We start from the raw sequence: 17,681 nt of genomic DNA, 5'->3' as shown, positions 1-17,681 counted from the left end.
TCAAAAGAGATATCCATGGTTGAGCTGGTGAGTCAGAAAGTTTAAGAGATTTCAACTAAAATTTGTTTTACTTAGTTAGTTTTTAGTCGAAAGTGATGAAAACAGGTGAAATTGAAATTTCAGGGGAGAGTGGTGGTTGACGCTAGCGCATTTCTTTTTTGTCGGTCATAAAATATTCTGATACAAATTTTTTTTAACAGAATATTTTGCAAGTTGAGTGAATATTTTATCAGCGCAGAAATCGGATAATTACAAAAATATTATCAAAGAAACGAGAAAAACGTTTTTAGTCTCGTGAATGATCCATGACTATGATTGGAAAACGTGTTGACTCTTCTTAGTTGTCTTCTTGATGATGACTTTCTGCAACGAGCTTAATTACTTTTCGAATACTCATCTCTTCAGTTTTTTACTAACCGTAGTACATAATTTCTGAAGGGCGGCGTGGTCACGACCAGCACGATAGCATTAATTGGGCTATGAAGTGCCATAATAGCCACTAAAATTTCAGCTGCGTCGTGAGAGTTTTCAATTTGACTAGCCACTAAGAGTACGAAGAGGAATAGAGGAGCCAGGAGAAGAGAAGATGTTGTGAATTGAGCCAATAAGCTGGTGACAGCGACTTTATAACGATGGAAACTGGCAAGAGAGACTTTTGTCTGAACTTCCTTGAGCATTTTCAGCATATCGAACGTAATCATCATGAAGAGAACTCCACAGAGGAAACCACCGGAGGAAGTGACAGCTATCACAATGATAAGGAGATGATTTGAAGAGTAAATTGAGAAGTTTTCAAGTGGTAGAAGACTATCAACGTATGTTGCGTGGTGCTGAATTAAAATTTATGTTTTTGGTTGGAACATCCCTACAAACCTCTCTAACATAACTCATCTGATGTTCTCTCTTCATCCCCGCTTGACTAAAAACCAATCCAATAGCCACTGGTGTACTGACAGCTAGTATTGTCCCAAAGACATACCAGCCATTCGACAAAACATGACGAGACACTAACTTTGAAATTATCTGATGCTTTCTGACAAAACAATAGACTAGACACTCCATTTGACTAATGAGTGCAGCGATGATGAATGCCTGAAATCATAGATCAGTTTAGCAGTGCAATTTCGTTTTCTCTGATTATACAATAAGATAATGCGACCAAATTTTGAAATATGTGGCCAAGATTCCATTACAAGTACCAGCAATTAATGGGGATAGTGGCATTGGGATAATGAGAAGTGTCAAATGAATATCTGTATGCATGCAGAGAATCTGGAATTTGACATTTTTGACTTGGTTGACATTCTTTTACGGTTCCGTACAAAATGTTATCAACTTTTACAGTTTTTAGTTAAAAATGACCAACTTTGACAGTATACTTCGGTGTTACCTAATTGCCCGACGAATTTTATTTTGTATGGGTTGGAGAGAGCAAAAAATAGCACATGATGTTTGTAGTTGACCATTTTTTCGTAGGGACAATACCATGAAAGTTAAAAAGCAATTTCTCTCTGAAACCGACTAATTTCAGTATGTTAGCGAAACTTTGGAGCTTTTAATTTTAACAGCCTAAAACTTTCATGGTAGTGTCCCTACAAAAAAATGATCAACTACAGAAATGATGTGCTATTTTTGCCCTGTCCAACTCATACATAATTGAATTTATCCGATAATCAGATGACACCTAAATGCACTGCCAAATTTAGTCATTTAACACTGAAATTAGCCAAAGTGGATGACCTTTTGAGCGGTACTGTACATTTATTATACCTGAAACAACAACAGGAAATATCGAAAATTATCAATTTTATCGCTCTTGAACAGGATAAGAAAAATAGTTCCACAATTCAACAGCATTGATAACGAACCCATGAAATGAAAATAAAGAATAAGCCAAGAAGGAGTGGAGAAGTCAACCGTCATGACAAGACTAGTCTGAAGGTTTTTTGCTCTGAGAGGAAGTGAGATAATATCTTGTGATGATATGCATATGTTGTTTGTTCATTAGACTTTTCATTGATGCTGGTGAAGCGGAAATTGAGTATTATCTCAAGGAGGAATGAGAAAACGAATGAGAACGTGATACCAGGAATCAAAAGAATGAGGTCATGGGAATCAGAGAACCTTCTTTTTTGTTTTTTTACTTCTTGGTCGAACATCAAAGTTTGATTTTTGTTTGATCATGACTACCCAGAGAAGACTCAATTTCTAGGCAGAGATTGTGATTGAGCCTGAAAACATTATTAATCAATTTTGATTCCTGAAATTGGGAGCACTTACCAAATTTACCGCAAACACTCTGAACCTTTGTGTGGCTAATTTTCTGGAAAATAATTATACAATAGCACTTCAAAACGCATTTCCGACTAACCTGAATATGTACTCACGATACAACGATGTAGTCAGTGTCACTACCACCGCATTGACTATTGGATGAAGAGCCCCAATAGCTAACGTTACTTCAATAAACACTGAATTTTTCAAAGTGTAAAATGTTTCATAGTAAAACTTACATTGAGTACTATCCAACCCAGCCCATACCACTATCACAAAACAAGTCAATGGTACCATTAGTATTGCAGATGTGGCAAATTGAAACAATAGACTAGTCACCGCTGACTGATACATTTTGAAGTTCGCCGCAGACACTGTTCTTTGCAGATTTTTCAGCATTTTGAAAATATCCATAGTGATTATAATAAAAGCAGACCCGCAGACAACAGATCCGAAACATGCTCCTATTGCAAGAAATAGACACCAATAATTGAATTCATAAATTGCAAAATTGGTAAGTTTCGAAAATTCTTCATAGTACTCTGGATGCCGATTCTTCACAAACTCCATTTGGTCTTCTCGCTTCATTCCTGCTTGACAATAAGTCACATAAGCGGCGACTGGAGTACAGATAAAAAAGAATACGCCAGTTCAGTAGACATCATCCGATACAACATGATGGTTGATGGTTCGAGCAATGTTTTGATGTTTTATTGCGAAACAGAATACGAGACATTCGACTTGAAATATCATGGATACTATTTGGAGACCCTGGAATTCAACCAAAAGTTAACTTTTCGAGGCTGGCGTAGTCTCACTATCAAATAATGACTCCATATATCAAAATAATTCGCTAAAAATCCTTCACAATATCCCGCGAGAATTGGAAACAATGGCATTGGTTGTGAAAATACTGTATATTGGAGGACAGAGTTAGCACTTGCTATCTGAAAACAACAGATATGGGTATAGTAAATTTCTTTATCCCTTAGATACCTGAAACAGAAAAATATATAACCTATAACGACCCTCCTTCTGATGCTTGAAAATTATCAGTAATATTGTGATAACACTGAATACAAACGATATTGCACCGACGATATAGAAGAAAATCAGAATCCAGGAGGAAGGTTGAAAACTTATTGTCATTCGGAGGAAAGAAATTGATTTGGTCTAGTTTTATGAAAGAACATTTTGAGTGACAAGTAAGTCAAGAAATTCAGACGTAATTAGATTTATTTGAGTTCCCCCACCTTCTGGGTGCAATAGAAGGAATTGATAAATTGAAGAGGAAATTAAATTATTTCTCGAAAAGTAACGATTTTGATCTTGTGCGGAATATTGTGTTCTGAATTACTTCTGCTATCCGCGTTCCTCAAAATTGTGATTCTGAACTGAGTCTATCAAGCTTTCTGCAACCAAGTATTCGACTGAAAACAGTTTTTCTTGTGTTACTCATTTTCTTTTTTCAGATATTTAGTGCGAATACAGTACTCCGATTTGCACAATTTTCTCTCAGCCTGTGGCTGCGAATTTCCAATTTTCAGTTTTCATTTAATATGCACTTACACTGTGTGGTCTTTATACAGTTTCTGTATAATAATAAATAATATAACACAAACTGATTTTCAGATCTTTGTCATCGTATTTTTTGGAGCCGTACCTTTCAGTACTTTAGGCATACAGTATGTTCAAGTTTAAAAATTATGCCGATTTCATCAAAGAAATCTTCATCTGAATAAAATATTTTTCCCCCACTAAATTCAATTAGAAAGTGAAATGACCAGAGATCAATCTTGCCAACCTTGACCCAATACAGTCCTATCTCTCAACACTCTTATTATTCTAATTGCCAGATTCCGATTGACGTCATATTTGCATAGGCAATGGTGTAGTGGTCCGATTCTTTTCCGGTTGGAGGGAAAGGTTCAAAAAATCAACTCGATTTTCTGATTTATTTTTTTAATCAAAATTTCAAGAAGATTCATCAAAGATTCGAGAACTACTGTAGCCGATTATCTGACTATTCCATCGGAACGTGGCAAACCGAGAGAAGGAAACGAAGAGGGGGCAATCGAGACTCTGCGCAGTCATATAAATGAAAAAGGGGACCACTATTCCGCACAGTCTGATGTTGACCTCTGATTGAGACCAAGAGACCAAACCTCTCACCACTCCGTCTACCTTTCCGCCCTTTTCCGCACAGTGTCTTCTTTCTTTGTTCTATCGATTTTTCTCCGTTCTGTCGTTCCGTGGCCGCTTTTTCCTTGCTTTGCTTCTCCGGGTGGATTCAGGGACTGAAATTTGAAAAATTGGGATTTTTGAAAAAAATTTTCTTATTTTTAAAGTTTTTGGGCACTGAGACTAAAATAAGAATTTTCAGAAAAATGGGAACGCCCTTCAAAGAAGAAAGTCTGAATTCAATCATGAAGTATATGGACCCAAATTGCAGGTAATCTTTTTTTCAACCAGGGCTTTGGGGTAAAGTAGGTTAGAACCTGTGTGAACAATTCAGAAGAAAACTTCTTGTTCTTTGAAAGAATTATACTCAAATTAGCATAACAATTCGTTGTTTTTGTAGATACTGGGCAAAAATATACAAACTTTGGACGTTTTTAGTTGAAATTGTCCAACATTGAAAGTGTGTCATGGTAATAAAGATTGTCCCATCAAGTAGATTTTTAATCGATCACACAGATCAAAAGTAGAGATTCATTTTTGAAGTTCGCAATTTTTTGTACGGACACTCCCTAGAGAGTTACAGTAATTTTAAGTTTAAATCAGAAATCTCACTATTTTGCACTGAAATGGGTTGATTTGAGGGAGAAACTACTTTGTGGGTATGAAGCTTGCTAGGGAGTGTCCGTACAGACAAAAATGGAGTTCTGATCTTGGTCTGTTTGATCCTATTAAAAGTTATTTTGTGTGACAGTAAGTTTTACTATGACACACTCTCAAAGTTGGGCATTTTCAATCGAAAATGGCAAAATATGGTATACTTCTGAGCGGTACCGTACCTTGAAGAAGTCTACAAGGCTTCTGAAAACTGACGTTGACTGTATGTAACTTATGGCAGAATCTACAGAACTATGAGCCAACTCCATTCCTTTTCCAGACTCCTCCTCAACCAAAAGTGTCCCGAGCTCAAAACTCTCGAAAAGAGCACTCCGCTGAAAATCGACTACCTCCACATCAACTCTTCCTTCCTCCAAATCAACACAACAACCTACAAACTAGGTGTTGTCCGACAATACACCGCAGGAGACCCGCCACAATGGGTTCATCAAAACAACCTTCAAGGTGGTGTGGACCATGACTTGTCGCCGTTCGGTGAATGCGGCATGACACAAAAGGATCATGAAAGCATTGGAATCGGGGAACACGACATTCAAGAATTGAAGCGACTGGAGAGAAAACTGAAAGATTTGGAACGACTTCCGACGTTTGTAAGGATTAAAGTTGGGCACACTGAGAACTATGAGATCAGAGAGAGGCTGAAAAGGCTCCAGGATCGGCTGGCAACGTCACGAGCGAGATACTTCACGTGCGTTCGATTAACTGTGACGTCACAGTTGACTGGAATAACGCTGGAACACGTGACGTATAACCAGGGATTCAGAAACTTTCTGGAATACTTCTTCAAAAAGATTCTGGAAGGAAGGCGGATTCGCGTCAAGACACTTCATGTGGATCATGACGTCCAGAGATGGAATATGAACAACATGTTGGCACCAAAAAGTTTGGAAATCAGAAGACTCAAGATCGATAGGAATACGGATCAGATTTGGGAGTGTGTTCGATCGTGGTTAATAGAGGAGCACGGACAGTTGGAACTGTTGAAAGTTTAAATTGGTCAGTTCTGTTTTACTGGTTCTTATGATGACAAATTTATTGTGATTCTAATTTTTTTTCCTCATTCTCAGTTGTATGTCTTCCTGCTCCAATTGTCTTCCCACTTTTTCAAATGATACAAGTCTATTTTCAAAAAATGCATGCAATTCTTAACATATTCCTTATTGGACAATTAAATAAATCTCAATCAACTATTGTTAAAAATATTTAACTTGAAATCGTCTTATTAACGGAACATAGTTTTATTATTAAAAAAGAACAGATAAAGAACGTGAAAGATAGAGTGAGAAAGAGAGAAACATCGTAATGGTACTCACGGGTCCCTGGGCTTTAGGGCGGGTTCATGTTTATCTACTTTGCGAAAATCTGGACGAACATATTCGACGAGATGATCATAAGGACCGGTGGCACCATGTGGAGCAGGAGGGCCGGGGGCACGAGGCGGAATGGACACTGGTTTTCCACGTGGGGTACCCAAGGGAAGTCCGATTGCCTCTACATGATCGCGGGAATAACGTCTTGCCATCAAGAAACGATCACCAACTTTTCCTTCCATAACGTTGCGGGCAGGTTTTTTTTGTTTTTTTTCGTCGTCAGTGTCGTCAGTCATTGCCGGCGGAGTTAGGCGAGACGGTCTGCAAAATCTTCATTTTTCTACTTTTTTTTATAATAAAAGAAAAATTTAAATTTTGGAGTAGAAAACATGAGAGTAAAATAATGTTGACATGTTTTTTTTGAAGTCTTTAAAAAGTCAATCTTGCAGTCTGAATCTTCTATAGTTCTTTTTTGAAAATAAGAAGGACGATAATCTTTGTACAATCTGAATCCAAAAATTTATAAAAATTAAAATGTGGGTTGGATGGTTCTCTTGATGAAAAGTGTGCAAGTGAGAAAATGAGGAAACCACTCGTTTTCACGCTTATAAACGAGTATTTGATGACAAGAAGACTCATTTTTACGTAAATAAAAATCGCGTCAAAGGAAGTAATGTCAACAAGGATTGTTGATAAGAGAAAGAAAAAGTTAAAAAACTTTTTATGTCAAAATTTATTTCAGTTTTTTACGACACATGAGTATTTTATCAAACACTTATTTTAAACTTTAGTAGTACGGATTCGAACTTCGATCATCCACTTTATCAACTGGAAACATTGGGAAAGCTCAGTTAAATTTTATGGCTCCTCCCGGGAAAGAAAAAAATTGACTGGTGTCAGACCAAGGCATTGACTTATGTTACTTCCCTTCTAAATTGAACGCTCTAGCATTGAGCTACGACCCAGGTGAAAAAGACCGATGTGTTTCTTTTTCAAAAATGAAACATACACACATACTTTCTTTTGTATACAGAAAAACGAGGCAATGATAAAAATCGAAAATTACATTTTCAGGATGAGCTCAGAGTATTCTGTAAATATAATACGGCTTGTTAACTGAACATATTTTCATTATTCAAAAAAACATATATAGAAAGTGGGAGAGAAAAAAAACAATGGTATCCACTGGATGTATTACTCCTTCGGCGGCAGAGCAGGTGAATTTTTCTTTACTTTGCGGAAATCTGGACGTTTATAAATGATAATGCTAGAAGGATCGGGCCCACCATCACCAGCTGGAACGGGCATAGGTTTACCAGGTGGCGGTTTATCACGCGGCGGATCCACGGGAACTCCGATGGCGTTTTTATGTTTGCCCTCATAACCTTCTGGCATATAGTAGAGATCACCAACTTTTCCATCCACAACCTTGCGAGCCGGTGGTTTGTCAGGTTTGTCACCCATTGCCGTGCGGAAGTATAGCGAGACGGTCTAAATTTAAAGAAACAATTGTTTACTTTTTTAATATAAGAAAATGATATATTTTGGAGTAGAAAACACGGGAGGAATATACTGATGTAGCTTTTATAAACAATTAAAATGTGAGTTAGACGGTTGTCTTGAATAGGAGTGAGCAATAAGAGTGAGCAAGTAAGGAAATGGAGAAACCACCCGTTTCTAACGCTTTTTAAGCAAATAAACAGCACATCGAAAAAGATAATGCTAACATGTCAAAATATGTCGAAATATATTTCAATGTTTATGACCAGGGAGTGTACCTCTATTATATTTTTGTCTTTTGTTTTCGATTTCATCTCCGATCTTCGGGCTTATCAACTGCAAGCATTGATAAAGGAAACTTTATGGCTACTCCTTGAAATGAAAAAAAAAATGAAAACACACATGCCATACGGCTAACAGATTTTCTTTATTTAAAAAAAAGCACAATGGTAAAAATTGAAAGTTATGCTGATCTAAACAATCAGTATTTTCTTCGTTACCAGTTAAAATGAATGTTGTTTCGAAATTTATACCTGCTTTACAAAATTTATTTTATTCAATTTGAGTTCAAGGATATTTCATAAACACCCATATGACTTATCTTTTTTGACTTGTTTATTTTATTCTTCTTGTTCTGGACATCGCAAAATCATATTCAACTTACAAAATACCGTAAATACTGTATTATAACGGCACCTGTAATAGAACGGCACCTGTATTATAACGGCACCCCATCAATACTCAGAATTCATGAATATGAATATCCCGGTGTTTTTCCTTGTTTCTGATTAGAAGCAGCGTGATGGATAACGTCTTGATCGACAAAAAGAATGCCCAAAAAAAGGTTTTTCGTTTAAATTTAATGAGTTTTTAAAATCTCAAAATTTATCTGGGAGGCAGTTGAAAAATATAACGGCATGCCGTTATAATACAGTATTTACGGTAACCGAAATCACTAAAACACACCGAAAATCAAAGCATATATCTCAAAAGACCCAATGTCTGATAGATGTAATTTCGGCATAATGACATATTTCCCATGTACCTGAAAAACTGCGTCGCTTGAACATGACTAAACCCAATTACCTCCAGTCGGCTCAACGCGAGAACAATTTATGTCTTAGTATCGAAAAGTTTTCTTTTCCATCTGTTCCTTGAAAAAACCTCAATCTCCGTCTTTAATCGTATTTGTTCTTTTACTTTCCACTATTTCCTTGTAAAAATGTCAATTAGCTTTAAACCAGCAACCTGGATTATTGTCAGTTTTTATTCAATCGGTACACTTTCATTTTTGTTCAGTTGTGTCACAGTATATCTTGTTTACACAAGAAGTCAAAAAGATGGGCGGTATCGATTTTATAACTTGCTATTTCAGGTTTTAACCGTTATTTTTGAGCAGAAAAATAAAGTCAATTTTAGATTGCCAGTGTAAACTCTGTTCTCGAATACACTATTTTTTCCCAACCGATGCCTCTATTTCCTATTTTAGCCGGGTATTGTGAAGGGTTTGTAGCCAAGTATCTTGGGATTTGGTCTCATTATTTAATAGTGAGTTTTTTAGTTTTTCAGATTTCAGAAATATAAATTTTAGGGTCTCCAACTATCCTCCATGATATTTCAAGTGGAATGTCTTGTGTTTTGTTTCGCAATAAAACATCAAAACATCGGAAGAGTTATCAGTTACAATGTTGTATCAGATACCTATTATTACGGTGGAATCGTATTTTTCATCTTCACTCCAATTGGTGCATTTGTAGTTTTTGTGCTATCTGGAATGAAAAGAGAAGACCAACTAGCTCATATCAAATTGAAACACCCAGAATACTATGACGAGTTCTCGAAACTTCCCAACTTTTCTATCTATCAATTCAATTTTTGGAGTCTCATTCTCGCTGGAAGTGCTTGTTGTGGAGCACTCGTTTGTGGAGCAGCATTTACTATTATCACAATGGATATATTCAGAATGTTGAAGACTTTGCAAAAGAAAGTGTCCGCGGCGAGTTTCAAGAAATATCAGTCGGCGGTGAAGAGTCTTTTGGTGCAATTTGCGACGTCAGGGTTGTTGCTGGTACCGCTATCCGGATTTGTGTTATTCACGTTAATCAGTTTTGATAAAGCACAATGTGAGATTTGGACAATTAAAATTAGCAAACTTGTCTCTGGCCGTGCCCAGTTTGGCCCATTTTACGGGGTCTGGGAGTGAGTACTGTAATTAAACGCGTTCCACAAGACTTGGAGGGAAATTCAAATTTTAATGTTTTTTTTTTCAATTTGACGTTTCACTGTGGCAAGTTGATACGCAGCTTAATCGACCACTTTTTGAGCCGATTTATATCAGTTTTTCAGAATTTTTGGACAGTTTTTCGTCTGCCGCGCATCTTTTCGAGATCAATTCTATTTAAAAAGCAAATAAAACATTTGAATAAAAACTTTATTTTGAATTTCGCGCTAAAATTTTCGCTGATTTCAGCGGAGCGCTGTTGATTTCAATACTCACTTCCAGACCGTGTGTTTTAAATCAAAATTTTAATTTTTTTTGAAAAAAGTCAAAATTATTTTTAGCTCGACACAGTTCTTACAACTACGCCCCTGGCTGTAAGACACATGTCGTGCTAATAACCGATTTTTCAGTTTTGACCTTCCCAAACTTTTTTTTCAGTATTCGTGGAAATCACCCTTCTTACCGGTGCCCTCCACCCGATAGTCAATGCAATCGTTCTTACTATGACCACTTCTCAATTCAGAGAAGTTGTATTTGGGTTCATTTTCGGGTTAGTACTTTTCTTTGAAACTTCAACACATCATTTTCATGATTTTTTTTGTTTTCAGAAAAGCTTCCGGTTCAGTGCTCCGAGTTTTTCCTTTCAAATCAGTAAGCCAAATGATTCATTTGTGCAACTAAAAAGTATATACATAATTACAGCAGAAAATGGATTCACGTGAACAACAGAAAAGTGTTAATATCATGCATACAGAAATTGGAAGTCGAACGATGGTATGATCACGTCATCGAGAAGAAACTTTTGAGTCTAGTCAATGAACTTTGGCTGGGAAACATTGTTCTAGAGAAACTGGTTTTGGTTGATTTTCTGAATTAATAAATATGATTTTTCAAAGATTTTAAAGAATTTCAACTTACCGAAGAACGAAATTCCTATATGGCGGAGTAGTGAAAACCAGGACCAATGCGTTAACTGGTGAATAAAATGGCATAATTGAAACCAGAAATTTCGCTGTTCCATTTGAATTTTCGATTTGACTAGCAGCCAGAACAAGGAAGAAAAATAAAGGAACAGATAATAGGAATGAAGACAAAAACTGAGCCAATAAGCTAGTTACCGCAATTTTATATCTTCTGAAGTTGACGACAGAAACCTTCCGTTGAATCTCTTTGAGCATTTTGAGCATGTCGAGAGTAAGAAGTATAAATAGTGCTCCACAGAGTAACCCTCCAGTGAAAGTTATACCAAGCATTGCTATGAGACAAGGGTTGGCAGAGTAGATCACAAAATTTTGGAGGCTTTCGAATCCAGATTTGTACTGTGGAAGGTTGTCTCTCACATAATCCATCTGTTCTTCTCTCCTCATTCCAGACTGATTGAACAGTAATCCAATAAAAATCGGTAGGAAAACAGCAATAATCGTTCCGAAAACATACCAAATATCCGTTATGACATGCCGATATGATAGTTTTGCAATTGATTGATGCTTCCTTATGAAACAGAATACAAGACATTCTATTTGAGCGACAAATGAAGATGTGAGGAATGACTGAAATTGTTTTTCAGGTTTCAGATAACTTTCTTTGACTCTATTCCAGCTTAGATGCCTTCGAAAACTCGAACGTCCCAAAAAGTATTTAAAGTACTTTTGAGCACTTTCAATTACTTTTAGTGTACAAGGGACGTCTAAATGTTTTAAGGGACGTTCTAGTTTTAAAGTACATCTAAACTGGAATAGAGCCCTTTTCCCCTTACTCACAATCAGATGATGAGCCCAAATTTCCCAATAAGATGCCAGAAATCCATTACAGAGACCAGCGAGTAACGGGGATAATGGAAGAGGTTGCATAAGAAAGTTGAATTGTAAATCCGAATGAGTGCATAGAATCTGAAAACCAAAGAAATAATAGAAAAAAATTAGCCACTCGGAAACCTGAAACAACAACAAAAAATATCTAAAATTGTCGATTCGTTCACTTTTCCAAATAATTAAATAAAGTGTTCCAATATTCAAAAACAAGGAGACACTTCCCATCAATTCGAGATATAAAATCAGCCACGAGGGTGTCGAGAAATCAACATTCATCATGAGTATGAGTTCAAAATGAGTGATTCTTTTTTTCCTCTTCACTTCATCCAACCTCTTCCAAAAAACTGATGAAGCGTGGCTTGTACCAAAAGAGCAGAAGTAAGTCCGACCAAATTAGCATTATCTACTTTTTAAAATAGAAGCCAAATCTCATTTCTAGTTTCGCTTCCTTTATTTTTGGTTTGGGGAAAGTGGCAGAAAACGTGCCGGAAGTTGAAATCACTGGCGTGGTGATTTTGTGAGAGATCTTGAGTTTTTCACGTTTGAAAACCGTTTTGAGCAGAGTTTTTAGTACGAATTGTATTTTCATCTTCATATTTTGAACTGAAACAATTTAATAGACGAATTTTCATGTAAGTACTTAACAATAGGTATTGAGATATTCGGATATCCAACTAACTCTAACTGCGATTTCACAATTTCAGATAACGGAACAAACAACAAATCTAATATTAATATTTCATTCAGAAACAGTATTTAAAAATCTTTCTTTTTCCAGGTTTGATTCATTTTTTCTATAAGCATTAGCATCTCATCCTAGTCCATTTTTATTTTTGCTCCGCCGGATAACCCCAGCAGAGCGGTTCCAAAAGTTATAGTTGTTCAACACATTCTTTCGAATGGTCGGAACTCCAGCGTACCTTGAGTAACTGGGTTAAAACCGACTAACACTGCGCTGCCTCCCCTCTTATGCGAATCTATGTACCGACATCAATCGAGGTCCGCGACGGGGTACGAGAGGAGGGGAAACTGAAGAGACGCAGACAATGGAAGAGAAAACGCAGGCGGCGGACTAGAAACAGCCACCACTTCGGCCACCATTATTTATTTCTAATTGTGGCGTTTGGGATGCTGAAAATCGGAGTTTTCAATATTCTTGTTGTATAATTTTTAGAAAATAAATTTTTAGATGCTCAAAATTTCATAAATTCGATGTGAAACCTTCAGAAAATGACACCGGGGGCATGACAAGGGACAAAGGAGATAATTCAAGAAAACTGGTTAAAAATGAACTTTCTGTGTTTTTATTTCAGCTAAAGACTGCACAATAACTGCTCCAGAACATCATTATGCTGTTGCTGTGTCGGAACTTCGAACTCATCTACATACTGCTGAGAAACTCAATAAAGAATCGAAAATCCAGAAAAACTTATTTAAAAAATCAAATCTGAAGCAATTCTTCATTCAAACTCATCCAAAAAGTTCTAAAAATTCCACGCGGAGATTCTGAACGACATCTTATGAGCCAGCAAACGTGAATTTTGGACAAAATTGACTTTTTTGATACCGAAAAACAGACTTTCAGACAATTGAGATTTTCTGTCATTTCATCCAATATTTATTTTTCTAAAAAGTGTAACAGTTTCACATTATCCTCGAGTACATTATGTTCAATTTTTGTTGGAAAATGTTTTCTGCCAAAAAGTTTTACTCAATTTTCTGAAAATCTTTTTTTTTCTGTATCAAAAAAGTCAATTTTCAGACCAAAATTCATGTTTTTTGGATCATTAGATAGTTAATTCAATTTTCCACAATTCTGATGGATGGGTCCTTTTTTAATCCATTGCGATGTCTGAAAACTTGAAAAAAACTGCACTTTCAATGCAAAAAATAAAATAATTGAATCGGGTTCACGTTTCTTGTAGTTCTTTTTCGCAGAGTTAGAGATCGTGGACTGGAATATATGTTTTTGAATGTAAGAAGACATGAAATGCTTCGTTTGCAATATTTGATTCGATATGAAAAAAAAACAACAATACTTACAAGGGAACCTTTTAAGTGGGACCTAATGCCAGCAAAAACGACCTATACAGGGTGAAAGAGGATGTTTGAAAACCTATAAATCAACTTTCAAAAGTTGCTTACGTGACCTGTAAGTGTCTGAAATTTCCATCTGAAAATTGGCCATTTTTACCATTGATTTGCTGTATCTCCTACCACGTTTGTAAAGACTACGGCGGCAGTATAAAAACGTTTTCGAGTGGCGCAGGTGGTTAGAGCCTAGGAGGAGAAAAGTTTTGCCCTGGTTCGACCCCCGCACAATTTTTTCTTTTTTTCTTGTTGATTTTTCCCACTTTTTTTTCAATGAGTTTTTGGAATCTATCATAAATCATAAATTTCAGCACTTTCATCTGTCAACTGGCAGAAATTTCTCATAATCATCATTTGAAATGGATTCAGAAGGGAATCGCGTTGGTGGTGGTACAAAAAACTTATATGATAGATTCCAAAAACTCATTGAAAAAAAAGTGGGAAAAATCAACAAAAAAAAGAAAAATGGTGCAGGTGTCGAACCAGGGCAAAACTTTTCTCCTCCTACGCTCTAACCACCTGCGCCACTCGAACACGTTTTTATACTGCCGCCGTAGTCTTTACAAACGTGGTAGGAGATACACCAAATCAATGGTAAAATTGGTCAATTTTCAGGTCGAGATTTCAGCCACTTACAGGTCACGTAAGCAACTTTTGAAAGTTGATTTATAGGTTTTCAAACATCCTCTTTCGACCTGTATAGGTCGTTTTTGCTGGCATTAGGTCCCACTTAAAAGGTTCCCTTGTTAGAGACCGCAACATTTTTTTCAAACTCATTTTTTTATAAAAATTTCCATCCTGACCTGTTCTTCAAGTCAATGGAAGTACATTCCCAATTTTTTTCTCGAAAATATTCACACTCTCCGAAGTTACCGGACCTTTTAGTCAGCCATGGTTTGGCTAACCAAATACAACTTCTCTGAATTGAGAAGTGGTCATGGTGAGAAGGATTGCATTGACAATTGGATGGAGGGCTCCGATGAGAAGAGTGATTTCCACGAGTACTGGAAAAAAGTTTGAGATGGTCAAAACTAGAAAATCGGTTATTTTTCTACTAATTTTCATATTTGTCGAAAATCGGGCCGCCCTCATTTTTTAACAAAATCTTTTCACGGGCATTTTTAGTCCATATGAATAGAGACCGCAACATTTTTTTTCAAACTCAATTTTTCATTAAAATTTCCATCCTGACCTTTTCTTCAGGTAAATGGAAGTACATTCCCAAATTTTTTTCTGAAAATATTCACTCTCTCCGAAGTTACAGGACCTTTTAGTCAGCCATGGTTTCTACTGAATTTCTCTTGGGGAATTCTTTTGTTTTCCTGACCACGCAAAAACTATTTTCTGTTTTCACGTTCAATCCGTCGAATTTTTGTAAAATTTGGGAAAGTTCGAACCAGAAACCGTTTGATTAAAAACCCAGCGTCTTATCCACTGAACTAAATGAGTACAAATGTGACGCTGATAATAGGAAATTTTGCGTAGAATCTGAATCCGTCAAGAAATGATGCGTGTTTGACCTCCTTTAAACTAAACTGACGGGAAAACTGATTTTCTTTTTGAATCTGTTGTCTTCCGACATCGAAAAAATCACATTTTACGAATCAATGAGCTTCCAAATTTTGGCCACAGGTACCTGAAGAGATGTCCAAAAAGAATATGTCAGAAAATATATATGTTATCACAGAAAGTTTTTTGATGTGATGCCTCGAAGTTCAGATGGCTCCCAAAAAAATTCGACAGCACGAAAATCGAATTTTCTTTCAAAACCTATTAGAGTATGTCCAGAACTAATAGAAACTGTCAAAAACTGATGCGTGTTCGACCTAGAACAAATTAAACGTGACTTTTTTTTTGAAAAAAGCAAAACGTTTTTTTAGTTTTCTGAGAAAACTATAGATTTGGGTAAAAGGAAAGTGTGCTCATCGAATTCTACGTACTCGATTACATAGGGGTCAAAAGTTGTCATTCTGTTTTAGCGTTCTGGGCTCGCAGGGCAGTCCGTCAAACATTTCAATAAGCTCCTCATGACGCCTCAAGAGAAGAAAATGAAAAACTCCGCCCACGTTCATTGCGGTCCCTAACAATACTGCTTGATTTCAATAGGTGCTTAATTCAAACGAACTTTCCGTTTGCTTTGCAAATTAGCCCCTTCGAAGTCTTTCATACGAATAAATGTCTAATTCGGGTGAAGCAGCTTCCAGATACATAAAACTGTAACATTTTTTCTTCCCTCAATTAAAAAAAATCGCAGGATGAAACGCAAAAAATGTTTCCACAACAGGAATCGAACCAGAGAGGTCCCGTCTCACACTTTTTCCCCCACTGGTGTTACTTCCTCGGTGTATACAGACATCTCACCAGTTTCGAAATTAGGATTGGGAAATATTTTTTTAAAGAATAAATACAAAATGAGAAAACAAAAATCACAGGCAGCATGACCCGATTTCCAGAATGATACCGCTGACAGTTTTTTACAGATTTCGACGCCATTTTCTTATTTTTTTGGAGTCAATTGGAAGATTCTGAGCTCTGAAGATTTAACCACGTGAACGACAGCTTCCCGGATGTTTTACATGAGATTCGGAATCAAAAATATCGATACTGCTGTCAGGGATAGTCGAAAAATCAAAGTTTCAATTTTCTTAAGAGCACCGAGCTTGAAAATTGCTGCTGAAAATTCAGGAAAACATGATTTCATTATGGTTTTATGTCTCCTGTCTTCCGTCCTTCTCCAACTGGTACTTACGACCAGTTCTAGTGTGATTTTTGTGTGATTCTTCATTTTTCTATTTCTACTTCTATGATCTTCACTTTTTTGTTACACCAAGTCGTTCAGCACCTCCGCGGGGAACTTTCAGAAAATTTTTTTGATGAGTTTGAAGGAAGAATTAGTTCAGATCTGATTTTTTCAATAAGTTTTCCGGGGTTTTCGATTCTTTTTAATTTTCTCAGAAGCATGTCGATGAATTCGAGGTTGCGGCACAGCAACAGCATAAAGATGTTCTGGAGCAGCTATTGCGAAGTCTTCAGCTAAAATTAGAATACAGAAAATGTATTTTTCAACCAGTTTTCAAGAAATATCGGTTTTTGTCCCTTGTCATGCTCCTGGTGTCATTTTCTGAAGGTTCCTTATCGAATCTGTGAAGTTTTAAGCATCTAAAAATTTATTTAATTAAATTTATACCACATGAATATTGAAAATTCCTATTTTCAGCATCCCAAACGCCACAATTAGAAATAAATAATGGTGGCCGAAGTGGTGGCTGTTTCTAGTCCGCCGCTTGCGTTTTCTCTTCCATTGTCTGCGTCTCTTCTGTTTCCCCTCCTCTCGTACCCCGTCGCGGACCTCGATTGATGTCGGTACATAGATTCGCATAAGAGGGGAGGCAGCGCAGTGTTTGTCGGTTTTAACCCAGTTACTCAAGGTACGCTGGAGTTCCGACCATTCGAAAGAATGTGTTGAACAACTATAACTTTTGGAACCGCTCTGCTGGGGTCATCCGGCAGAGCAAAAATACTTTACGCGTATGATTTCATGTCTTCTGATGAACTCAATCTTTTCCATCAATTTGGTCTCACGAAATCAATAATAAAATTGTGAACTGCACGGTCCCC

General features: G+C 36.7%; 6 protein-coding genes across 6 annotated transcripts; 2 read left to right on the top strand and 4 right to left on the bottom strand.

The window, feature by feature from the left end:
* Window positions 1-263: 263 nt before the first annotated feature.
* Window positions 264-2,673, bottom strand: GCK72_006887 (uncharacterized protein; the record flags this gene model as incomplete). The annotated part of the gene is made up of 7 exons (XM_003109898.2): window positions 264-363; window positions 418-830; window positions 874-1,092; window positions 1,144-1,272; window positions 2,281-2,323; window positions 2,372-2,471; window positions 2,514-2,673. 7 exons carry the CDS (start codon window positions 2,671-2,673, stop codon window positions 264-266), a joined length of 1,164 nt encoding a protein of 387 aa, XP_003109946.2.
* Window positions 2,674-4,661: 1,988 nt separating this feature from the next.
* Window positions 4,662-6,122, top strand: GCK72_006886 (uncharacterized protein; the record flags this gene model as incomplete). The annotated part of the gene is made up of 2 exons (XM_003110023.2): window positions 4,662-4,726; window positions 5,390-6,122. The coding sequence occupies 2 exons, from the start codon at window positions 4,662-4,664 to the stop codon at window positions 6,120-6,122; spliced, it is 798 nt and encodes a 265-aa protein (XP_003110071.2).
* A 317-nt stretch (window positions 6,123-6,439) lies between these two features.
* Window positions 6,440-6,736, bottom strand: GCK72_006885 (uncharacterized protein; the record flags this gene model as incomplete). Its single annotated transcript, XM_053725869.1, has 1 exon — window positions 6,440-6,736. One exon carries the CDS (start codon window positions 6,734-6,736, stop codon window positions 6,440-6,442), a length of 297 nt encoding a protein of 98 aa, XP_053590063.1.
* An 898-nt stretch (window positions 6,737-7,634) lies between these two features.
* GCK72_006884 (uncharacterized protein) lies at window positions 7,635-7,904 on the bottom strand (the record flags this gene model as incomplete). Its single annotated transcript, XM_053725868.1, has 1 exon — window positions 7,635-7,904. One exon carries the CDS (start codon window positions 7,902-7,904, stop codon window positions 7,635-7,637), a length of 270 nt encoding a protein of 89 aa, XP_053590062.1.
* A 1,503-nt stretch (window positions 7,905-9,407) lies between these two features.
* Window positions 9,408-10,941, top strand: GCK72_006883 (uncharacterized protein; the record flags this gene model as incomplete). Its single annotated transcript, XM_053725867.1, has 5 exons — window positions 9,408-9,488; window positions 9,532-10,063; window positions 10,600-10,711; window positions 10,770-10,812; window positions 10,864-10,941. The coding sequence occupies 5 exons, from the start codon at window positions 9,408-9,410 to the stop codon at window positions 10,939-10,941; spliced, it is 846 nt and encodes a 281-aa protein (XP_053590061.1).
* A 134-nt stretch (window positions 10,942-11,075) lies between these two features.
* GCK72_006882 (uncharacterized protein) lies at window positions 11,076-12,011 on the bottom strand (the record flags this gene model as incomplete). Its single annotated transcript, XM_003110009.2, has 2 exons — window positions 11,076-11,711; window positions 11,922-12,011. The coding sequence occupies 2 exons, from the start codon at window positions 12,009-12,011 to the stop codon at window positions 11,076-11,078; spliced, it is 726 nt and encodes a 241-aa protein (XP_003110057.2).
* Between the last annotated feature and the right edge of the window lie 5,670 nt (window positions 12,012-17,681).

This window comes from Caenorhabditis remanei, chromosome II (assembly GCF_010183535.1).
Source record: "Caenorhabditis remanei strain PX506 chromosome II, whole genome shotgun sequence".
Taxonomy (NCBI): Eukaryota; Metazoa; Nematoda; class Chromadorea; order Rhabditida; family Rhabditidae; genus Caenorhabditis; species Caenorhabditis remanei.
Note: the sequence above shows the minus strand (reverse complement) of the source record. Positions and strands in the feature narration are given on the sequence as shown.